The 25,587-nt window shown below is 40.3% G+C and overlaps 2 protein-coding genes across 6 annotated transcripts in view; both read right to left on the bottom strand.

Annotated features, from left to right (window-relative positions):
• matn1 (matrilin 1) overlaps positions 1-9,926 on the bottom strand; it is a 32,143-nt gene extending 22,217 nt beyond the window's left edge. Inside the window, exons 1-3 of one of the 4 annotated variants that reach the window (XM_068010986.1) lie at positions 9,890-9,926; positions 8,872-9,107; positions 5,589-5,932 (exon numbers count right to left, since the gene is read on the bottom strand). In XM_068010986.1, the coding sequence (XP_067867087.1) occupies positions 5,589-5,932; positions 8,872-8,977 (450 nt within the window). In that variant the 5' untranslated portion in view covers positions 8,978-9,107; positions 9,890-9,926. The other 3 variants (XM_068010987.1, XM_068010985.1, XM_068010988.1) reach the window with 3 other exon arrangements.
• Positions 9,927-18,897: 8,971 nt separating this feature from the next.
• LOC137347254 (lysosomal-associated transmembrane protein 4A-like) overlaps positions 18,898-25,587 on the bottom strand; it is a 49,889-nt gene continuing 43,199 nt past the window's right edge. The window contains exons 6-7 of one of the 2 annotated variants that reach the window (XM_068011563.1): positions 22,947-23,045; positions 18,898-21,147 (exon numbers count right to left, since the gene is read on the bottom strand). In XM_068011563.1, the coding sequence (XP_067867664.1) occupies positions 21,031-21,147; positions 22,947-23,045 (216 nt within the window). In that variant the 3' untranslated portion in view covers positions 18,898-21,030. Of the gene's footprint in view, positions 21,148-21,509; positions 21,564-22,946; positions 23,046-25,587 lie in introns of those variants that run through there. The other variant, XM_068011564.1, reaches the window with a different exon arrangement.

Below are 25,587 nucleotides of genomic sequence, written 5' to 3'. Positions count from 1 at the left end.
TTGTATGGCTGTTCCAGTTCAGTTTCTGGTCAATGGTAATCCCCCAGTATGTTGATAGTGGGGGATTCAGTGATCATAATGCCATTGAATGTCAAGGGGAGATAGTTAGATTCTCTCTTGTTGGAGATGGTCATTGCCTGGCACTTGTGTGGCGCAAATGTTACTTGCCACTTATCAGCGCAAGCCTGGATATTTTCCAGGTCTTGCTGCATTTCTACACCGACTGCTCCAGTATCTGAGTAGTCGCGAATGGTGCTGAACATTATGCAATCATCAGCGAACATCCCCACTTCTGACCTTATGATTGAAGGAAGGTCATTGATGAAGCAGCTGAAGATGGTTGGGCCTAGGACACTACCCTGAGGAACTCCTGCAGTGATGTCCTGGAGCTCAGATGATTGACCTCCAACAACCACAACCATCTTCCTTTGTGCTCAGTATGACACCAACCAGTAGAGTGTTTTCCCCGATTCCCGTTGACTCCAGTTTTGCTAGGGCTCCTTAAATGCCATACTCGGTCAACTGCTGTCTTGATGTCAAGGGCAGTCACTCTCACCTCACCTCGGTTTCAGCTCTTTTGTCCATGTTTGAACTAAGGCTGCAATAAGGTCAGGAGCTGAGTGGCCCTGGCGGAACCCAAACTGAGCGTCACTGAGCAGGTTATTGCTAAGCAAGTGCCACTTGATAACACTGTTGATGACATCTTCCATCACTTTACTGATGATTGAGAGTGGACTGATGGGGCGGTAATTGGCTGAGTTGGACTTGTCCTATTCTTTGCGTACAGGATATACCTGAGCAATTTTCCACATTGCTGGGTAGATGCCAGTGTTGTAGCTGTACTGGAACAGCTTGGCTAGGGGTGCGGCTAGTTCTGGAGCACAGGTCTTCAGTACTGTTGCCGGAATGTTGTCAGAGCCCATAGCCTTTGCAGTATCCAGTGCCTTCAGTCATTTTTTGATATCAAGAGGAGTGAATTGAATTGGCTGAAGACTGGCATCTGTGATGCTGGGGACTTCAGGAGGAGACAGAGATGGATCATCCACTCGGCACTTCTGGCTGAAGATCATTGCAAATGCTTCAGCCTAATCTTTTACACTGATGTGCTGGGCTCCCCCATCATTGAGGATGGGGACATTTGTGGAGCCATCTCCCTCACCTCTGGCCTCCAACTTCTTCCAGTCCATCACAACCCTTCTTGTATCTCTCTATTTCATTGCTACTCCTATGGTCAGAGCTCCTCTGCCATTCCTCCCATGTTCCTCCCAGACAACAAATACCCCATATTATGTACTATTCCTTTCCGCTGTCTCCAAGTATGTTGAGATCAGCACTCACTTTCGCTCCTGTTCTAATTCATTCTTTTCTAGAACCTGAGCACCGTGTAACTCCTGGACTCCCCAGACTTCCCTTTCTTCTACAAACTGAAGGCTTGGATTCTCCAAATCAGGGTTTTCTCATTTAATTCATTTTTTCAACCTTGCACATCCCCGATTTTAATTAAAAGCAAAATACTGCGGATGCTGGAAATCTGAAACAAAAACAAGAAATGCTGGATTCACTCAGCAGGTCTGGCAGCATCTGTGGAAAGAGAAGCAGAGTTAACGTTTCGGGTCAGTGACCCTTCTTCCGAAGAAGGGTCACTGACCCGAAACGTTAACTCTGCTTCTCTTTCCACAGATGCTGCCAGACCTGCTGAGTGAATCCAGCATTTCTTGTTTTTGTTCCCGATTTTAATTACTCCACCATTGGTGGACATGCCTTCAGGTGCCCGTCCCTCAGCTCTGGAATTCCCTCCCTAAGGCTCTCCACCTCTCTGTACCTCTCTCTTCATCTTTACAACCTTCTTAACTTTCTCCTAGGTTTCTCAATTTAATAAAAAGTATTTTTGATCTTACCAACATTAAACTCCTGTCATTACTGAGATTTCTCTAACAGCAACCAGCAATACTCTGACTTAGTTTAGTTTAGTTTTGAGATACAGCACTGAAACAGGCCCTTCAGCCCACCGAGTCTGTGCCGACCATCAACCACCCATTTATACTAATCCTACACTAATCCCATATTCCTACCACATCCCCACCTGTCCCTATATATCCCTGCCACCTACCTATACTAGGGGCAATTTATAATGGCCAATTTACCTACCAACCTGCAAGTCTTTTGGCTTGTGGGAGGAAACCGGAGCACCCGGAGAAAACCCACGCAGACACAGGGAGAACTTGCAAACTCCACACAGGCAGTACCCAGAATTGAACCCGGGTCGCTGGAGCTGTGAGGCTGCGGTGCTAAGCACTGCGCCACTGTGCCGCCCATTTGGATGAAATTGGTTGAATTTGGATGAAATTTCAGACTCAGGAGGTTGAATTTTGTTTAGAGAACTGGGATTGGGATGTAAGGATACCAATTCCTTTAATTGTATTTACACTGTTTGACAAGTTTTTTTGAATTCATAAAATCATTTTTCTGGATTGGGAAGTATTTCCTCTCAAGCGGTCCAGCAACTTAATAGTGATAAACTTTACACAATTATCAGAATTCTGTATAACAGACCAGTATTAACATTCGTGACAGTGAAATTTCATTCACACTTTGTTAGAGTGTGCAGCCAAGCTTTTTATATATAAGGATCTGAAATCTGTAGGTCTTTATTTTGATTCTTTCTGCAGCAGCTGAATTGCTCCAGGCTTTTGTCTGTCCTGTTCCTAAATCAACCAACTGTGTAACTGTGACTCTGTAACACCAAACCTGTGATGATGCTCCTTCTGATTTTCCTCACTCCTCGTAGCCTCTTAATGGTGCCCCACCATAGCATGACTTAGATAGATGATCTAGTGAAGCCTGGGATGTAACAAGTGAAGCACGACATTGAATGAGTGACTTATGGGATTGAGCTGGCATCTCACTATTCTGCATTGCCACATGCTGTTGTCATTGCAAAGCAACAACAGTAAAGTTTACATTTTATGACCTTTTAGCTGGATGCCAGTTGCTGTTCACTGTGGCCCAATTTGTTTAATTTTTTTAGATAACATTTTCTTAAACACTGATCCTTCTATAACTGTAACCTCATTCAGTGTTGTGTAGACATACCTTGTCACACAATTCCACACAGCACACACACTGTACAGTACTCAGACTGTACCTCTAGAACTACGACAGGAGTCTCTTTGTATTCTGTGCAATTTTCAGATTGGTATTTACCATTTGAAAGAGATCCTTTTTTACTTGATGAAAGTCAAATGAAACCCAGAATTCTTAGAAAATATTGCTTAAGGGAACAGAAATGTTTGGACACATTGAACAGTGCATGGCTATGATATAGTTTGATGTGTGACAAAAATGACATTTGGAACTTGAAATTAGTTCATGGTAAAAGTAGTTGTTAATTTGTAGCAATTCTCATGAATGTCATCGACCTGAAATGTTAACCCTATGTTTCTCTCTCCGCACTTGCTGCCTAACCAACTGAGTGTTTCCAGCATCTTATGGTCTTATTTTGGATTTCCAGCATCTGCAATATTTGGGTTTTTGGTTGATTTTGTAAGGAGACAATTTTTAGCTTGGTTATGCCTAACTTATGCCTAACTTTGGAACTGTAATAATGAAAGAAAAAACAAACCAGCCGCTAAAGATAACCGCATCCCACCAACTTTCAATAAAATACCAGGGCACCGAAATAGCACAACTTTGAGAAGACAGAAGAACACTCCTTTTTCTTTAGATGGTAGTCAAGGGACAGAAGGCTCAGACAAAGAAAATCTCTTCAAAAGGTATCCCAAAACTTTATAAAAAAGGGCTGATGAGTGAATGGGACTTTGTGCGAGTTAAGACACAGGCAACAGAGATTTGGATGAGCTTAAGTTTATGGAGGGTGGAAGAAAGGAGACAATCTAGGACTGTGCTGGAATTTCAAGTCTAGAGGTAACAAAGGCATGGATGAGGGCTTCAACAAGAGAGAGCTGAGGCAGGGGCAGAGTCAGGTGATATTATGGAGATTGTAGTAGATGGTCTTAGTGATGGTGCAGATATGTGACAAGGGGGTTCCGTTCCTGATTGGTATTTTACGACTACTGCTATAGGTCCTAGTATTTGGGTGAGAACGGGACCAAGCTTCACACTAATGCTTTCCAGGGTCAAACAGCCTGTGAATACACGTTAAATTTGAAGAACTTGGGAGGGTTTGGAGGACAGCCTGCATTCATGTAAGGGTACTTTACTGAAACTTTGCCCCTCCAGGAGAGAAGGGGAGAAAATATTTGGGTCTGTTGACTAGAACTGAGCCTAAGTACCAATGACATACGATTGAATTTAGGAGGCTTTTAAATTGTGCAAGATCCCTGCGGCAGGTACTAGTTATGATTCACTGCATGAGCACCCAACGTCATTGGCGTAATAGGTAAGCACCCTTGAATGTCACCAACAAATGGCTTGTTTCATGTTCTTTTATATAGAATTATCTTTGTTAAGTCACAGGTTTCAATCTCCCATGGAAAATGTGGACAACCCTCAACCACTTGAGGATGGGCCAGGGAAGATGTGGCTACTTGCTTCACAAGTGAAACATGAGGACCAGCTCAAATTGTGACTGTGGCCATCCTAGTCAGACCATCGCCCACATACTGAACCCTTGTCCTGAGAGATCCATTCCTGGTGGTATCACAATCATTCACACTGCATCAGCTGAAGCTGAATGGATTGCTAACCTTGACGTTGAACTATGACTGCTTCCCCAGCCACACACATATATATATATATATATACACACACATAAACATACACATACACATACACACACATATCTTTGTTAAGTTTAAAGCTTCCAGTGATCCATACAGCCATATTGGTAGATTAAAATGTGGAATTAAACTTGCATATTCAATAGCCACAAAAATAAAACAAAGTTGACAATGTAATCTGTTTGAAAAACATCTGTTTTTCTTTTGAATTGAGATTCCTGGGTGTGTGCATTGTTCACAAATTACAGACCCTTGCTGCAGCACCAGGTTCTGCTGATCCTAAAAGTAGTGATCCTATTGTGATTGGGGAGTAGGAATATTGGGTGTCTTTTAAATTGCTTGAGAAGTGCACATGGACCTCAATGGATGTGTTCCTCTCATTCCCACTAACCTACTATAATGGTGCTTTTTTACCCATTGATCTGCCAACTTCTTCAAAGATCAGTATATTTAAAGATTTATCATACAGCTGACCTTCAGTTCAACCTTCTTCCTAAAATAGTCATCCGTACTGAATAAATGGTAAGCATAACATTTGAATTCTTTACACTTTCTATTGTGACTGCCAGAACATCAGTAATAGTGGAAAAGAAATCAGCTTTGTACATGTCATTTGATGAAATGTGAAAACTGTTCTTGGAAGGATGGGAACCTAGTGCTGCGCGTGAACACTTCGAGAACCATTCAAACCTTGCCATAAAATAAAACTAAGAGGATAATTATATTGGTACTGATCAAATTACTTTAAAAAAGTAACAATTTTTAAAACAGAAGGAGGAAAATATGAAAGATTTAAAAAATATTATTCAATTCCAGACTTTTCTTTAAAAAGAAGTTTATCATAGTTACCTTGCTAGCGGCATTGGATTTGACCCGTGCCCCATGAGACTCACTGAAAGCAATGTTGGTTGCGAATTGGATGGCCAGGCCTGTCATGGTGCCGGAAGAGAGTGGCTGGATCTGGGAGACAGCTCGCAAGATGCTGGCCTTGTTGCGATGTGCATTGAGGGTGAATTCGTTTTTGACAGTACTGGCATAGTTAACCACCCCAACTCGGGTGGCGTTTGGACCGATATTGAGGGATTCGATTACCTGGGACACAAACACTTTCACCTGTTCAAATTCAGAAGGGCGAACACTCCGTGAACTGTCAATAATAAAGACCAGGTCGGTTGGTTTAGTGCGGCACAGGCCTGTAAGAGAGAGAAAGAAAGAAAGGAGGAAGTGAAAGAAGGCAAAGCAAAAGTAAAAACAAAAGAGTTTTTAAAAAACTGGCTCTTAAGATGAAATTTAATTGCAGGGCATATTTTCATACTCTAGATAGATGCTAAAATCAGATATTGTGCTGAATTTACTGAAAAAACAAGCAATGCCTGAAATGTTCACTTTTGAATAATATAATACATTAAAGCTGCTGTTAAAAGCACTGACAGTATTGTTTTATTGAAAAATTCCCCCTCTTCCTCTTATCCTGAACCTGCTGCTTTATGTTGGGGTGCGGTTCTATAGTGAGAGCTCATCCTCCAGTATTTCACCCAACTGTGCATTACTGGATGTATGAACCTATACAGTAAGTTTCAACAGATAATTATATCATGAAGGGACCAGAGTTGAGGCCCTGTCCTCACCCAACATCTGTGTATGTTTCACCTTCCAGCAGGGGTCACTGAAGTCATGTTCTCCACTCTAGCCTAGGGACGCTGAGGCCAATTGAAGTATCTCTGCCACTACCTTGGTGGAATCAGTTAACTTAATGCAGACCAGGAATGAACCAGGGTCATTTTAGCTCCGCTACATCAACTGTTTCAACACCAGCTTTAATAACTGAGCCACTGTGGAAGTAATAACACAGCATCCTTTATTAATAATAGGTTCTGCTTGTAAATTGGTAGCATAATCTTTGTAAACTATTGCAGAATGCTGGGATCATGCACACACAATTCCATACAGATGGGTTGAATAAAGGTATTATGACCTTGAAAAAGCAAATTATTTTCAACATACAAGCCCATAAGGATCGAGTTCAACAAACATTTCACTTCCAAGAGAATTAGTGCTGATCATCCAAATGCTTGAAACTGATAGAAACATAGAAAATTCATAGCACAGAAGGAGGCCATTCAGCCCATTTTGAACATGCCGGCTGATAAAGAGCTATCCAGTCTAATCCCACTCTCCAGCTCTTGGTCCATGGCCCTGTAGGTTACTGTACTTCAAGTGTATATCCAACAGTTTTTTATATATGCGATGACGTTTCTGCCTCTTGACCCTTTCAGGCTGTGAGCAGCTCCCACCATTCTCTGGGTGAAAAAATTTCTCCTCAACTCCCCTCTAAATCTTCTACACCCCTATTTATTGACATCTCTGTTGAGGGAAATTAGTCCTTCCTATCTATTCTATCCAGGCCCCTCATAATTCCATGCATTTTATTTGATGTTACATAATAGTTTTCGGTTTGCAAACTGACTACTCAGGAAGACTATTGTTGTTTCTGAGCAGGTCTGGCAGCATCTGTGGAGAGAGAAACAGTTAACGTTTAAGGTTTGTGACCTTTCATCAGAACAGTTCTGATGAAGGGTCATCAACCTGAAGCATTAACCCTGTTTCTCCCTCCATAGATGCTGCCAGACCTGCTGAGCATTTCCAGCATTTTCTGTTTTTATTTCAGATTTCCAGCAATGGCAGTATTTTGCTTTTGTATTGTTGTTTCCATTGAGAACAGCAAGCAGCACAGTACCATGGAAAGCAACCTTAACAGTGCCATAAATCATGTCAATCATCTAAGAACTTGATAAAGAACCACACTATTCAGAGTAGAGAGGATTGTAATAGCCAATCTCAATACTGTTGATGGCACAAGCCATTATAGTGAAAGTGGAAAAAATAATTTTGGAACACTGAAGATGTTAGCAGCAGCTACTTGATACTTTACATTATTATTTTCATTGATGTAAAATACTGCTATCAGGGACCAAGAAAATGCCAGCATAGCTGCAACACCAGTTCTAGTCAAGTTAACCACTGCAGTAGTGGACATGAAAAGATCCTTTCCATTGATTTTTCCCCAACAAAGACATTATGAAGCAATAAACATTATTTAGAGGGCTCTCCTGATGTTGTTCTTGCTGTAGTCCCAAAAGGATCATCGGTATCTCTCCATTAAAGAGAGACACTTGGTAATATATAGCTTGAGGGTCACCATCTGCAAGTGTGGGGCGAGGCAAGGAGGCAGACCTCCATGAACTACCACAGCAGGTACAGGGATTGAACCCACACTATTGGCATCTTTCTGCATCATACTCTAGCCAACTGAGCTAACTAACCCCATCCCACCCCAGTGTATAAATAGGTAAATGCCCCATGTGTTGTAGTACAGAGCCATACAGACATGGAGGGTCCCTAGTTTTGTATCTAGCCTTTGTTGAGTTAGCCCATCTCAGCTTGGGTAGCTACATTGATGCTCCAATTGGTACTAATGTCTTTGGGATATTTTGAACAGTAAATTTAATTGATACAAAGCCTGATCCATACCCTACATGTTTCAGAAAAATTTTGCCTAGCGATTCAGTATACCCACAAAGCTGCAGAAAATTAACCAAAAACTCTAGTCCTTTGGCACTTTGACCAGTCAGGTTACTACATTATTAATTCTTCAAATTAGCATGAATATTCACCTGCATATTGAGTTTAAATGCCAATTACAATACACCTCAAAGGATTTCCTAAAGTCTAGTTGCACTCTTCAGCCCATTCAGCTCATTAGAAGTGACAATGATAGCAATAACAAGGATTTCAGCATTAAATCCCTGTAACCAAGATACCTTATAATGTACAGTCAAAATTTTACATTGACCATAATTTCAGAAGCAAAGTTGGAATACTGTCACTAATTGTACTATTTATTGATTTGGATGCAGCTGAATTCTTCCAAAATCATTTCAAGTTAGATGAAAATTCTTGACTGCAACTTAAGTAAACTAGTCTTACAAATTAGAAAAGAATAGCTTTTCTAAGGACTGGTGATCTTCAGTACATTATGGATTAGAAGGCTCTATACACTATAAAAGAATTGGGTGAAATATTTAGAAATCCTAGCTTTTTAAAACAATCATACGTGAATATATCCTCTTACCAGCTGGAACCTGTGGACCAGGTTTTACAGGTTTGAGTTTGGGTGCCCCATTAACCTGAACCAGGATTAAGGCAGAGAGGAGCAATCCACTGAAAAGTCCCTTCATCTTGATCAGAAGCAGTTGCAGGAGTTCAGGCTACAGACAGAGTGTGGCAGGCAAAGAGCGGTACTTGCTCTAGGTATTAACATGCCACCCCTCACAGAGGTTGGAACACAGCCTGACACGTGTAGAATACCTGAAAGGAGTCCAGGAAAAGCGTTGAAATCTAACTCAGACAAAAATTATTCCCCAGTCTTCAGCGGTTTATAGATAAAGAAAAACCGCGAGAATAAGAATGCTAAGAATTAAGCAGGCGAAAAAAGGAACTAAGTGTTAGAACACATTCGAGTGACATATTACTGTACTTAACATTTGAAGCGATAACAGTTTTTGACAGTTTTTGATCAGTATATAAAAGCTACTTTGTTTAGAGCTTTCTAATAGTTTTGAATTGTGTAGAGTGCTGGGTTGGAGCTTTTGTTTCAATAGTTTACATTTCAATATTTATTTTCCTTTTAACACTGTTACCATAACCAGCCGCACTTGGACCTAACAATCAGGCGGGTGACTCTGTTTTGTAAAAGTCATAGATACAGACCAGCAACACCAGATTAAAACCCCACAAGAAAGCCCAGTTCCTTACCTTTCGGGGATTTCATTTAAACGGCACGAGTACAAATTTGTCCACTAATTCCCCCCACCAACAGTGAATAAGCGGCAGATGTTATTGCACACAGATTTCAGACCGCCTGAACTTATCTGAAGTTTACTCTTCAACCCGACCTTTTGACTTTCAATAATCTCAAGAACGACGTGCTAAAGTTATTCTTGTTTTGCGATTGTGTCTATCATCTCTTCGTATATTAACACTATTTAAAACAGAACCCGACTCCCCACCGACAGTTGCCTATCATTGTGGCCCCATATGTGGCTTGTTCTCACCATTGACCATTTTCCACATGGTCTGAAAACACTGACCTTTTGCTCGGTAACCTATCTGTGCGATGCATTAATTCCTTCAAATTCTACAACATTGCTTAAGCCAATTTCCAAACTTCGTCTGATTTAATGATTGATTAACTGAATGGTTCTCATGTGTGGGTACATTCCAGATTACACATTCATAGAAATACACTAGGTTTGCCGGGATAAAGGAAATAAAATGATCGAAGAATACAGTTAGTTATTTTGGCTACTACCAGTCTCTATACATAATAGTTTAAATTGTTAAAGGGATAACGAGGAATAATTAAGAGCGGCACTCGTATACAGCAAGTGTTGAGTTTTAAAATCTGTTTAAAATTCCTGGTTTAATTTTGTTTTTATAGCTTTTTGGTTTTATTGCTTTCATTCGGAGATAAACAGGAAAATAACCGATTTTCCCCAAACCTGTTTAAATGAGGTGGGGACAATTATTCTTTGCATCAGTTTAAATGACTGGAGGAATTAAAAAAAAACAATTATAAAAATAACTTTGTCTTTTTTTGTTGCATTTTCTCCTATTATTACATAGAATTTAGAGCACTGAAACTAGCCATTCAGGCCAACTGGTATATGCTGGTGTTTGTGCTGCAGGGGAGCCTCCTGCCACCTTACTCCATCTAATCCTATCAGCGTATCCTTCTGTTCCTTTCTCCCTCATGTACTTATCTAGCTTCCCCTTAAAATTATTTTTAGAGATACAGCACTGAAACAGGCCCTTCGGCCCACCGAGTCTGTGCCGACCAACAACCACCCATTTATACTAACCCTACAGTAATCCCATATTCCCTACCACCTACCTACACTAGGGGCAATTTACAATGGCCAATTTACCTATCACCTGCAAGTCTTTGGCTGTGGGAGCAAACCTGAGCACCCAGCGGAAACCCACACGGTCACAGGGAGAACTTGCAAACTCCGCACAGGCAGTACCCAGAATCGAACCCGGGTCCCTGGAGTTGTGAGGCTGCGGTGATATTATTCGTCTCAACCACTCTATTTAGTAGTCAGTTCCAGATTCACCACTCTCCGATTAAAGTTTCTTTATTGGATTTATTAGTGACTATCATATTTATGACCCCCAATTTTAGACATTCCATAAGTGGAAACATTACAACCCTTCATAATTGTAAAGACAAAAGGTCACGCCTCAGCCTTCTCGAGAAAAGAGCCCCAGTCTTGGCTGATCACTGTAACAGTTCAGCTCTATTATCCTTGTAATCCTCCCTGTGCACCTTCTCTAGTGCTTCCATATCCTTTTGGTAATATGGAGACCAGAACTGTATACAGTACTGTCTGGTACCTTGAAATGTTTAAATATTTGGCCCTCCCCGCCAATTTGGAACACTTGCAAGCGCAATTTCAGCAAATGTTCTGTGAAATCTTACATAGCCTGAGGCAAACAATAAGCTGCTTACATCCAGCATCGGGGGACGCTACACCAATACTAATTAAAGCAGGAACAAACTTCAGCTCAGTAAATATTTACTTATTGACACTTTTCCAGGAATGCGTTTTACAACAGATCTTCATCTATGTGAAATGCACTATGTAAAAATGGCTTTTTAAATGGTAAACTTTTAAGGTCTGGATGAAAGCGGTTTCAGTGCAGGTGCTTGAAGTTCCTGCGTTTGGAGATTTACGATTGATCAGGCGATCTGAGCAAAGCTGCACCTTTTGCACAATTACACATTTTATGCCGAGAGTTTAACATGGTCAATGGGTGTAAAGGTGATCATTGCTTTCGGTATCCCAGGGCTCAATCACATTACAACTCCAACATTATTGCAAAGCTTTGGGATGCATGTCAGCGCCATTCCGATGCCTGATAACCGAGCATATCTCGAAACCGAATACTGCGAGGTTCCATCCAAAAGTCTATCTCACCCCATCACACTTTTGGGTTTGCTGTAACTCCAGCCCGCATGCATGAAGCTACGCTTCGAAAGTGTCACTGCGCTCCTTATACTCAAACTCGGGTTACCAGTAACTATGACAGCTCTTTGTTGACCATATCAGGTTGGCGGTTGGAACATGACCAGAGTCTTAGCTTTGCATATCTCCAACAAACTAGGCAGAATCCGAAAAAAAAATCCAGGTGGTTGGATGCTTTGAATTTCAAAGCTATGCCAACCTACACTTATTTGCAAAACTTTGAAAAGCAAACCGATTTCGCGGTCAGTTCTGAATACACACACGAGTTCAAAAGGCCGAGTCAATGATACGGTGGTGAGAAGTTTTACTCTCTGGGAAAAATAAATCATAAATGCTGCGTTGGATATCTGTAAAGACGAAGAAGCAGTCTGAAAAGTGACCACTTGCTGATCGGTGTCCTGAGTAATAATTATCGTTTAAAATATTAGCAACAGGAGAGAAAGGCTGTAAATAATTCAAAAGCCAGAAAAGACACTGCAATAATTAAACTAATTGTATTGAGTTTAGGATGCCCTATGGAGATTCCCTGGATCCATGGTCAGGTCCTTTATTTGACCTTCTGCTATAAGCTACGTGATGTACTCACTTAACATCATGCAAAGCTACTACTGAAAATCACATCGGGGCCAGTCTGGAAGATAATTTTATATGCATTTCTTTGTTAATTAATAACACTGCTCAGCTGCTAGACCCTATTTCCCATCCCACAAAATCCTGGTAATGCATAGGAGTGTATTGAGAAGCAGAAGCTGGCAAAGAAGAGACATTAGGCACCAGTTTGACTTGGTCAATCCTGACGACTGATCTGCTTTAGAAATGCTCAAATTTCTCTCTCCATTTACAAGTTGTACTTTTGATTTTTGTAGTCAAAGTAGTTTGTGAGGTCATTTTATAAAACAAGGACATCTGTTTTATTTGAGACCTGTGACACTATTGTCACAGTCGGACATTAGGTGCATCTTCTGTACCCTGACGCTTGTATAACATACTGGCCCAGATTTTGTGGTCAGCAATGAAGTGGTGGTGTTTGCTGCTGGCCTTGAAGAAAACTGCCCATAAAGATCTAGTAATCTCTGTGGCCTGGATTTCACCTTTCCTGCTCTTAATTTCATTCTGGTGTTAACTATCGGGGATCTCTGGCTTTCAGCAATAGTGGTGTCATCAAGCAAACTAAGCAGCCAATCACATTTAAGAATTCTCAGACCAGGAAGTAGGTTTTATTGCTCAATTCTTTTTTACAGAAAGCAAAGATTGGGACATACACATAGGATGAAGGTAGAAACTGAAATGTTAAACAAATGTTAAAAAATCTATGGAATTTATAGCATGAAATGGAGAAGTTTTTCAGGGCCAGAGAGGTAATCAATAATTATGATTTAGTATGCTGTTAAAAGCAAAATTACACAGTGTAACTTATTCCAGGGGTTTAACAGAAAGCCTAATGACACAAATGTCACATCAAATCAGTGATTTCTAATTGATTTCCACCTATGAGGACTTCAACAGCACACCCAGTGGAGGAGCAGGGAATCACCGACAGCAACTTCTGGAGTTCTGCGTTTAACTATGCAGATACAGACATCAGAAGTTGCTGTCAGTTCCACAGCATAATGATAGTGAAACTATTTGCATTCGCTGTCACAGAGGCTCTTAAAATAAAAGTTTTGGTGCAACGACACATAGGCACACTTTAAAAGCTTTTGAATATTATTTTTAATTTACAAAAATACTGTACACCAATATAACTAAAAATGGTTCCTTTTTAAAGAAAAAAGTCACTTTGTTACGACCAGGTGAGAAAGGTGTCTAGGGGTCCCTCTCAGCCTTCATCTGGTCTTACTGTAACGGCTTGATTTTAAACACACTGTTTTGAGCTCTCCCTTGGTGAATCCTTGTTCACCATTTTCCAATTATAAGGCAAAGAAATGTGCACAAACAGGCTTTCTTAATTTTCATTGGCCTCCTTATCTCGAGAGACAATGGGTAAGTGCCTGGAGGTGATCAGTGGTGTGTGGAGCAGCGCCTGGAGTGCCTAGAAAGGCCAATTCTAGAGTGACAGGCTCTTCCACAGGTGCTGCAGAAAAATTTGATTGTCGGGGCTGTTACACAGTTGGCTCTCCCCTTGCACTTTTGTCTTTTTTCCTGCCAACTGCTAAGTCTCTTCGACTCGCCACACTTTAGCCCCGCCTTTATGGCTGCCCGCCAGCTCTGGCGAACGCTGGCAACTGACTCCCACGACTTGTGATCAATGTCACAGGACTTCATGTCGCGTTTGCAGACGTCTTTAAAGCGGAGACATGGACGGCCGGTGGGTCTGATACCAGTGGCAAGCTCGCTGTACAATGTGTCTTTGGGGATCCTGCCATCTTCCATGCGGCTCACATGGCCAACCCATCTCAAGCGCCGCTGACTCAGTAGTGTGTATAAACTGGGAATGTTGGCCGCCTCGAGGACTTTTGTGTTGGAGATATGGTCCTGCCACCTGATGCCAAGTATTCTCCGGAGGCAGCGAAGATGGAATGAATTGAGACGTCGCTCTTGGCTGACATACGTTCTCCAGGCCTCGCTGCCAAACAGCAAGGTACTGAGGACACAGGCTTGATACACTCGGTCTTTTGTGTTCCATGTCAGTGCGCCATTTTCCCACACTCTCTTGGCCAGTCTGGACATAGCAGTGGAAGCCTTTCCCATGCGCTTGTTGATTTCTGCATCTAGAGACAGGTTACTGGTGATAGTTGAGCCTAGGTAGGTGAACTCTTGAACCACTTCCAGAGCGTGGTCGCCAATATTGATGGATGGAGCATTTCTGACGTCCTGCCCCATGATGTTCATTTTCTTGAGGCTGATGGTTAGGCCAAATTCATTGTAGGCAGCCGCAAACCTGTCGATGAGACTCTGCAGGCACTCTTCAATGTGAGATGTTAAAGCAGCATCGTCAGCAAAGAGGAGTTCCCTGATGAGGACTTTCTGTACTTTGGACTTCGCTCTTAGACGGGCAAGGTTGAACAACCTGCCCCCTGATCTTGTGTGGAGGAAAATTCCTTCTTCAGAAGACTTGAATGCATGTGAAAGCAGCAGGAAGAAGAAAATCCCAAAAAGTGTGGGTGCGAGAACATAGCCCTGTTTCACGCCACTCAGGATAGGAAAGGGGTCTGATGAGGTGCCGCCATGTTGAATTGTGCCTTTCATATTGTCATGGAATGAGGTGATGATACTTAGTAGCTTTGGTGGACATCCGATCTTTTCTAGTAGTCTGAAGAGACCATGTCTGCTGACGAGGTCAAAGGCTTTGGTGAGATCAATGAAAGCAATGTAGAGGGGCATCTGTTGTTACCGGCATTTCTCCTGTATCCGACGAAGGGAGAACAGCATGTCAATGGTCAATCTCCCTGCACGAAAGCCACACTGTGCCTCAGGGTAGACGCGCTCGGCCAGCTTCTGGAGCCTGTATAGAGCGACTCGAGCAAAGACTTTACCCACTATGCTGAGCAGGGAGATTCCACGGTAGTTGTTGCAGTCACCGCGATCACCTTTGTTTTTATAGAGGGTGATGATATTGGCATCGCGCATGTCCTGAGGTACTGCTCCCTTGTCCCAGCACAGGCATAGCAGTTTAATTTTAATGGTGAAATTTATTACACTTAAACTCTAATTTGGTTTACACCTAGAGATACACGACGGACCTATGCTAGCATGCAAACACGCTACACACATGCAGATAGGGACAGAAAAGAGCAGAAAAGATAAAGTGGAAAGGTTTGAGGCAATATCTGAAGCGTTTGTTACGGTTCTTCAAGCTCACTGTAGAGGCCTTTTGTAGGTTGATTTTGCTTTTCGTTGGGGCTCAGTATTCTTCTTAAACCTTGTTCACTGTAGGAGACTTTTCTCTCTCGGGGTTCATGGGTCTTCAGTGGGTTTCAGTTCCGTGAGAAAGAGATAGGAGTCAACAGGAGGAGAGGAGGTCTTCTCCAGTCCAGGAGAACAGAACTTTGTCTTCACTGTTTCTCCAACATAAAACTCTCAGTTCAAACTCTGCAACAGTTAGCCATGTGATTAAACTGGTCTGACCACATCTGTTCTGTGTATTGGGAGCAGGGGATAGCTCCTTTGTTCCAACACTGTCTGCTAGTATGCAAAAATGTCTTTCCAGCCAGGGGCCTACAACCCCTTGTAATAGGCCTTCTCTTCTTCCCAGCAACAATTTGAAATTTAATGTCCATGTGGCAAAATTAACGTGCCTCATTCTTGGCAGGTGGGGGCCTGCATAATACACTTTGTTATTTAAAATCAAGTTAATTACAGGTGACAGACTAGATACTAGTTTAAAAATGCTTTTGTGATAAACCCATTTTCAGCTGTATCAAACAAACTGTATCGTTAGCAATCTTAAATACATCCTGGAATATATTTTAAACCAAACTTTAAAAGAAAAAATTTTTCTGAAACAGTACCTGATTACCCTCATTCATGGCAGATTTTATGTTTGCTGATATGCAAATGATTGAACAGAAATTTTGGGGAAAAAGAACCACTTCTCAAAACTAGTACAATTTTGGGTGCAATTTGTACCTGGATTGCCGATGGCACCCAAAGCAGAAACCAGAGGCCACGGTGCCTGTAAAAGTCATTCAACAATTGTAGGTGGAAGTGCTCTCAGGCTAACAACTCTTTATTAGAGACTTGCGAGAGAGACTAAAGGATTTATGAGATAATGCCAGATGGCATTAATAAAATTTCCACATGCTAATATGATGGAAGACTTCATCAAGATGGAGAGTGGCGTAGTTGATTCTGAGACAAGGGTCCTGAATCTTAGTAAAGGAAACTACGAAGGTATGAGATTCAAGTTGGCCATGATGGATTGGGAAACGTTACTTAAAGGGATGACAGTGGATGGGCAATGGCAAACATTTAAAGAGTGCATGGATGAACTGCAACGATTGTTTATCCCTGTCTAGCACAAAAGTAAAACGGGAAAGGTAGCCAAACCATTGCTTACAAGGGAAATTAGAGATAGCATTAGATCCAAGAGACATATAAATTTGCCAGGAAAAACAACAGACCTGAGGATTGGGAGCAGTTTAGAATTCGGCAAAGGAGGACCAAGGGATTGATTAAGAAGGGGAAAATAGAGTATGAAAGCAAGCTTGCGGGAAACATAAAAACTGACTGTAAAAATTTCTATAGGTATATGAAGAGAAAAAGATTGAAGACGAATGTAGGTCCCTTACAGTCAGAAACAGGGGAATTTATTATGGGGAATAAAGAAATGGCTGACCAACTAAATGCATACCATTCTGTCTTCACAAAGGAGGACACAAATATCATACCAGAAATGTTGGGGAACACAGGGCTTAGTGAGAGAGGAACTGAAAGAAATCAGTATTAGCAGAGAAATGGTGTTGGGGAAATTGATGGAATCGAAGGCCGATAAATCCCCAGGGCCTGATTGTATGCATCCCAGAGTACTTAAGGAAGTGGCCCTAAAAATAGTGGATGCATTGGTGGTCATCTTCCAAGATTCTATAGACTCTGGAACAGTTCCTACAGATTGGAGGGTTGCTCATGTAACCCCACTATTTAAAAAGGGAGGTAGAGAGAAAGCAGGGAATTACAGACCAGTCAGCCTGACGTCGGTAGTGGGGAAGAGCACTTAGAGAACAGTGGTAGAATCGGGCAGAGTCAGCATGGATTTACGAAAGGGAAATCATGCTTGACAAATCTACTAGAATTCTTCAAGGATGTAACTAGTAGAGTTGATGAAGGGGAGCCAGTGGATGTGGTTTATTTGGACTTTCAGAAGGCTTGAGACAAAGTCCCACATAAGAGATTAGCATGTAAAATTAAAGCGCATGGGATTGGGGGTAGTGTATTGTGATGGATAGAAAATTGGTTGGCGGACAGGAAACAGAGTAGGGATAAATGGGTCTTTTTCCGAATGGCAGGCAGTGACAAGTGGGGTACCGCAGGGATCGGTGCTAGGACCCCAGCTATTCACAATTTACATTAATGATTTAGACGAGGGAACTAAATGTAATATCTCCAAATTTGCAGATGACACAAAACTGGGTGGGAGGGTGAGTTGTGAGGAGGATGCAGAGGTGCTTCAGGGTGATTTGGACAAGTTGAGTGAGTGGGCTAATGCATGGCAGATGCAGTATAATGTGGATAAATGTGAGGTTATCCACTTTGGTAGAAAAAACAGGAAGGCAGATTATCTGAACGGCTATAAACTGAGAGAGGGGAATATGCAGCGAGACCTGGGTGTTCTCGTACACCAGTCGCTGAAGGTAAGCAGGCAGGTGCAACAGGCGGTTAAAAAAAGGCAAATGGTATGTTGGCCTTCATAGCGAGAGGATTCGAGTACAGAAGCAGGGATGTCTTGCTGCAATTATACAGGGCCTTGGTGAAGCCACACCTGGAATATTGTGTGCAGTTTTGGTCTCCTATCTGAGGAAGGATGTTCTTGCCATAGAGGGAGTGCAGCGAAGGTTTACCAGACAGATTCCTGGGATGGCGGGACTGACAGATGAGGAGAGATTGAGTTGGTTAGGATTATATTTGCTGGAGTTCAGAAGAGTGAGGGGGATCTCATAGAAACCTATAAAATTCTAACAGGACTTGACAAGGTAGATGCAGGAAAGATGTTCCTGATAGTGGGGAAGTCCAGAACCAGGGGTCATAGTCTAAGGATATGGGGTAAACCTTTCAGGACAGAGATGAGGAGAAATTATTTCACCCAGAGTGGTGAGCCTGTGGAATTCACTATCACAGAAAGCAGTTGAGGCCAAAACATTGTATGTTTTCAAGGAGTTAGATATAGCTCTTGGGTCTAAAGGGATCAAAGGGTATGGGGCGAAAGCCAGAACAGGCTACTGAGTTGGATGATCAGCCATGATCATAATGAATGGCGGAGCAGGCACGAAGGGCTGAATGGCCTACTCCTGCTCCTATTTTCTATGTTTCTATATTTCTACAGCGCAACATGTATTTTTGCACTTGGATCTCACATCGAATATGAACTTCGAGTTTCCAATATTTAGGTTTTTGAACAACCCTTAGCAAAAAAATGTGTTGTTTGTATAATTTATTTATGTAAATAATCTCAATTTACAGAAGCAGAACCAGCTTAAGAAAATCATAAGTTACTGATTGCACAGAAATGTGAGGACAGCTGCATTTGCCACAATTTAGCCATAACAAAGTATCGCAGATTTCAAAATGTTAAGTAAACCTTCAAAAATATAAGCAAAGATTACATTCTATTCGTTGCACTTTTTCCACTCAAATTTAAAAAGGTACACTTAAATGATCTTAGAAATTTTAACCATTTAATGCTTCATCTCATTCTGGAAAGTTGTAGATTTTAAGTAATGCAAACAGCTAATATTGAAGCCAACCCTCTTTTCAAATGGTTTATGTCACAGATAAATGGAGAATTTTATAATGGATGCAACCACATCACTTAAAACACAATATAAATATGCAGTATTATAGAAACTGAAAATGCTGAGTCAGTATTAATCATAAACAGGAACAGACAATACCAAAACCTCTTGGCTATCCCATGCCTCAAAATGCAACAGTAAACACACAATGGTAAAAAATGTGATATTGAACATGTTTGTAAAGTTTTCATAAATAGTCCTTTCAAGTGGAAATGAAAGAAACCAACTGGTTGTCCAAGAAACCTCATTATATATGGATTTGACCAAATCAATCTTGAGGGAAGAATTTGTTTTTTTTAAGCTGTGGCAAAATCAAAGATATATAAAGAATAGGTTTATGATTTCATTAGAAATTAAGAAAAAGTCTTTTTCCCCCACTTACATGAAAATGAATTACTCTGGAGCAATATTTAGGAAAGTCAGCTCGACGACAGCTCAATTTTAACTTGTGGATCTTTAGCTTGCAACAGAGTAACTATCTGGTCGCCAATCTTAATTAAACATATGGTGAGCTTTTCCACTGCCAATAAAGGAATACAATACTTTTAAGTGTGGCTTACCTTCAGCTAAGTAATTAGAACCTGTTTAATATAAACCACACATAAGGACCTGACAACCTAAGAAGAAAAATGGGTTCTGTCCTGTTGCGTCTCAGTTGGAATATTGATTGCCAGTTTCCTACTAGACAGAAATCGATAGAAGCTTGAATCTTTTACAGTCAAACCCCAGTGCACCATGTTCTGCTGGTATATGCAACCTGCTGCAAGGAGGTCTAATCAACCTATACATTCTTTGACTGAAGGGCCACTGTACCGGAGACGATAGATGAAAGGAACGCGTGCCATATTAGAAGTTATGATTTGTGTGCTTATCCAGTATTTAAAGCTTTCCAAAAATGTTAGTCCATGAAAAAACATTCCTGAATTAGTGTGTAATGACACTGTTTGTGTGCAACATCCAAGCCATTAGGAAGCTGTTCCAGAATTGAGCATCATCTGATGATTGTCAAAAGTACAGTCAGTAAAGCTCTGAAAATACAACTATCAGATAAGTAAAACATGATGGGAGATGAATTTTTAAAGCAGGTAAATGCACTTGTGGGGCACTGTAGCTTTGAAGTAAAACTTTGCTTTAATAAAAAAAATCATCTACCTAAAATTCATTCCTGAAGACCTGTTGATGGGTTTTCAAAGGAGTTACACTCATCGATCGAGAAATGTTTGGATGGATTCCATAGTCAGTGAGTAGAAAACCAAACCATGCTATACCTACTGTGTATTTCCAGCATTTTATGTTTTTATTTCAGAAACTCTAGCCCATTATCTAATAGTTCAATGGAATTCCCATCAACCTTACTGGAACATACCTTCAATACAGTACTCTGTATAACTTGTAGATAGTGCTAACTTTTAACTCTTGAAAAGTGTCAATTCCAACACACAAGCATTGTCACCAATAACTATCAGAACCAGTAGTAGATATTTAACATGTACGACAGACAATACCGATCTGAACCTGAAATGCCCTTACTTCTGCAGGCTTTAACCTTATGATTTCCATCTTACACAAGCAACTCAAAAAAAAACCCTCAAAAATCACAAGCATAACAATTATAAAATCCATTCACAGGACTGCCAAATAAATTGCAAATAGAATGATGCTTCTAAAAGCTCAGCATGTCACTTAATACAATACTGCATGCTAACATTTTGATAGGTACTGAACATACAAATGTTCACATTTGGCCACTGTAAATTACATTGGCGTGTAGGACGGTGGAGATTCCTTGTGTGGCAATTCTTCTCGTGCGTTCTTTACAACCTCCTCATATAATGGCAACTTCATAATGTCTTCATAAGTTGGTGGCTGGATCTGGATGCAAGATAAAGTGCTTCATTACACAATGATATTAATGAATATAGTTCAAGTAAACCAGAAAGTATTTCAATTCGGCTAAGTGCATAAAACCATGGACATTTCAAAATGGTTGTTTAAACATCTCTTCAGCTCAAAAAAGTAGTACCAGCAGGAATGATTATAGAATTAATACTCATGGTATGGGCTGGTTTTAAAAGAATCATGAAGCAAATAGAACTCAAATAGCAAAAATCAATAGGTAAAGAATACACTAAAAACAGTGGTAATATAAAAACAATTGCATATATGCCCCAAATTCACATACATCAGCTGGGTTTCTTTTCTATAGATAATTTAGATAAGTTATAACTCTCTGTACTAAACTATACTCACTATTGATTTTTCGGTTTATCTTCCTGCGGAGACTTTTCCTATTTGAAAAACCCAAAGACAAGAAAAAACAATTTAAACATTCAAGAGGGATGCTGATATCTTAGGCCAAGGGAATTTTACTCATGCCCAACAAGCACAAGTTAAACCTATATTAAGAACACATTTTGCCACCTCTATTTGTTCCCATCCAAGTTTAGTGCACGTCATCTCAAGCTTCCTTTCTTTAGCCAATGAAATACTATGCTGCAGACATGTATTGTACTTCAGTATTATAACTGTACGCTTGATGAATGCACTGTCCAGTATATCTGCTATCAAGCCATATAATCAAGAAGGTTCCAGATTGATTCACTAGTTGTGTTGAGCTGGCTAAACTTAGCTAGGGCACCAGCAGGGTGCTAAAATTGCTAAGGAGGGTGGGGGTGTGCACTTATGACTCTTGCTGATTGCTATGCAGCAACTCACTTTAAATTGCACATATTATTATTTGAACTGATTAAAACAATCCCGACACTTAAATGGCCTGCAGATAGTCCAACATGACAGATGGTCAGTTGGGTGAGTTACCAGGGAAGACTAGGTAGTGGGCACTGTATTCTACCCTCTTAGGTTCCTGGGAAGGGAAGAGTTGGTGCAGCAGAAGAAAAGATGAGAGGTATTAGTTTTAATTTTCCACTGCCAGCAATAATACCATAAATACATACCAATTTCACAAAGTTGAGTACAAATCTACCCCTTTAATACAGTTTGTAATCTGAAGGCAGTTAACACTTGTGCTTAAAAGGATAACCTGCCTAATATACCAAAGGCAGGACATAGTTTTGATTGTACATTAACTGCTCACCCTTCTGCTCTTACAGTTGGCCTTTTACACACGTGAAGCCCTGAAATTTGAGATATATAAACTGCGCTGTTGAGACACAGAGCAAGGTGCAAAGCAAAATGAGCCCTGTTGAACATTACTGAGTTTGTAGACCCATACTAACTGACACTATGCTTTTCTAATGCCTAATGACTAGCACAAATGTACAATTAACGTTAATTTTGAAATACTTACTGATTATAAAATATACATGTAATATACCAGTCATGATCACAATTGTCCTAAATAACAAATTATCAGTGATAGAAGCTATTTAATAACAAGTCTGGGTGAAAATTCTTATTGTAGTTACGAAGCTAACAGATATTCAAAATTATTCAATCATTTGGGATCATAGCCACAATCTCAATATGCTCAGCTCCCAATGGCAGTATTATTAAAAGTGTTTGGTGCATACTTCGAGAGAACTCAAAGAGTTGGTTTTAGGACGTACATCTACTGATCATACCCAAATGAAGAAAGACTGCATATTTGATGTACTCATCTATTTCCTCCTTGTTGATAATCAAGCCATGATAAATTTAACAAATGACCTTACCCGAGAACGAAGTTCAAGAAGAGTGTCGACTAGGCTGCTCTCCTGTTCCAATTCCTTAATAAATTTGTAGCAATTCCATGAAGCGTGGATGAAGAAACACTGGAAAAAAAATCAAAAGATGACTTGGGTCAAATTACAAAGTTTATTTTAAAAGTTTTTCATACAATTTCATTGGTATCAAGTCAGGATTTCTGCTATGATTTGAAAAATAATTAAAGTATTTTAATAGGACAAATGCCAAGCAGTAAATAAAAGATGCACAAGGTTGGTAGGCAGCAATATATTAAGGCTCCTTAAAGTTGATTAGTTTACACTGATATTTTTTCAGGTTGACAAACAAGGAGTAAAACTTGTTAGGGGTAAGGTTACTGTGTGTTTGTTAAACCCCTTCCACTTGTTCTGTCCCTTCAAAAGTGATATTGCAGATAAACAGTATTATTCAGTTCTGAGGAAGCAATTACACCTAAAACAAATAATTTTTGTTTTCTCAAATGGATGCTGCCTAACTTTTTAAGTGTCTCCAGCATTTTCTGTAAAACTTTCGAGTTTATTTACTAAAGAAATCTGGACAGTAAGTTAAAGAAAGGAATTTATAGTGCAATTATTGCTATAGATCAAGTACATACTGGTTCAGAATGATAATATGCAGGTTGGGGGTGATATCAGTTCCCCAATACAAGAAAACCAGTTATTTTGGATAAAAAAAGTTACATCTCTCACCAAGGGCCATGCAGTTCATCCTTCTTTGCCTCTGTCAAAACCATCTTGTTCATTGGCGAAACTCAAACTTTTATTTATGAATTAAGCAGGCTTTAAATATGACCTACTATCGACACCCGAGCTTCCACTTTAAAAGGAATGGATTCAGTGCTCCAAGTTTACCATATCTGAAGTTTTTAGGACATGGCTGTACAACAATATATCTAGCAGTTAAGTTATTATTTCTAAAAGAGAGGAAAGCAGAGACAGAAAGGACATTCTGAACACCATCAGTATTCTAGTGCCGATGGAGTTCAGTTTGAAGCCCTCATTAAGGTTATTAAAGATATTACATAGAATTTACAGCACAGAAACATGCCACTCATTCCAATTGGTCTATGCCAGTTTTTATACTCCACACAAGCCATCTCCCATACCAATTATCTTTCCCCATCATATCCCCGTAACCAATTCCTTTCAAGTGCACGCATCAAGCCTCACCTTAACTATGTCAATGTTATTGGCTTCAACCACTTCATAAGACAACAAGTATATTTGCCACATGTAAAGAAATTCCTCCTAAATTCTTTGCTTGATCAGGCTTGCTGTGATGGAAACATCAATCCCCCATCAAACCCTTTCATAATGTTAAAGACCTCCATCAGGTCTCCTCTTAAGCTTTCTCTTTTCCAAAAGAACCCCAGACCCTCAATCGTTCCTGATAATGGCATCCTCTTAATTCTGCCAAAATCATTGTAAATATTTTCTACATTTTCTGCAGTGCTTTAATATTGTTTCTGTAGTGTGGAGACCAGAACAGCATGCAATATTCCAAGTGTGATCTAACCAAGGTTCTAAACAAATTTAACATTACCTCCTTTTTGTATTCTATTTCTTTTAAAAATAAACTCCAGTACTTAGCAGTCTGGTTTTATCAATCTGTGTTGCAACCTATAGCAAATTATATATTGGCATTGAGATCCCTTTGCTCTTCTACCCCATTTAGTTTATCTAAGGAATAAGTGACTACCTTATTCTTTCTACTAAAATGAGCCACTTCATATTTCACTGCACTGATTTTTATTTACTATTCATCAGCCCACTCCGCAAGCCTATTTATGTTTTCCTGTATTTTGGTGCAGTCTTTCAGGTTATTAGCTATACACCCAATTTTAAACACCATAACTCCAATTCCTGAGTCCAAATCACTTATGTATATGGTAAAGCACTGGTATCAGTTCGGATATCCAATGCAGATTCCTGCAGTACACCACTTGCTGCTTTCTGCCAGTCCGAGATCTTTGCTTAACTTGTATTCTCTGTTTTCTGTTTTGTAGCCATCATTTACTTCATTCATTTAAGGCACCAGCTCAGGAAAGGAGATAAAATAATGTCATGTATGTGGTGGCTGGGCTATAATTTATTAACCAATTACAACTGGGTAGATTTAGTGAATTCTAACGGTACAACAGTTTAGACTGACACGATGCCTGCTTGGAGAGGTACACTATCAAACCCCTTCAGAATTTTAAAGACTTCTATTAGGTCAGCCTCAGCTTTTCCTTTTCTAGAAAAAGAGCCGCAGCCAGTTCAACCTTTCCTGGTAAGTATATCTTATCAGTTCTGATATCATCCTTGTAAATCTATTTTGCATCTTCACCAGTGCCTTTGTCTTTTTCTATAAAATGGAGAACAGACTGTTTACAGTACTCCAAGTGTGGTCTAACCAAGGTTCTATATAAGTTTAACATCTCTGCTTTTCCATTCTATTCCTCTATAAATGAGCCAGTGTTTTGTTTGCTTTTTTCCAGACCTTAATAACCTGTGCCACTGTCTTTAGTGATTTGTGTAGCTGTGCTCCTAGATCCCTTTGCCTCTACACCATGTAGACGCATCATCTAAACAACATGTGGCCTGCTTATTCTTCCAACCATAATGCAAC

The sequence above is a fragment of the Heterodontus francisci genome, chromosome 31 (genome assembly GCF_036365525.1).
Source record: "Heterodontus francisci isolate sHetFra1 chromosome 31, sHetFra1.hap1, whole genome shotgun sequence".
NCBI classification, from domain to species: domain Eukaryota; kingdom Metazoa; phylum Chordata; class Chondrichthyes; order Heterodontiformes; family Heterodontidae; genus Heterodontus; species Heterodontus francisci.
The sequence above is the reverse complement of the archived record's forward strand: the minus strand, read 5'-3'. Positions and strand labels throughout refer to the sequence as shown.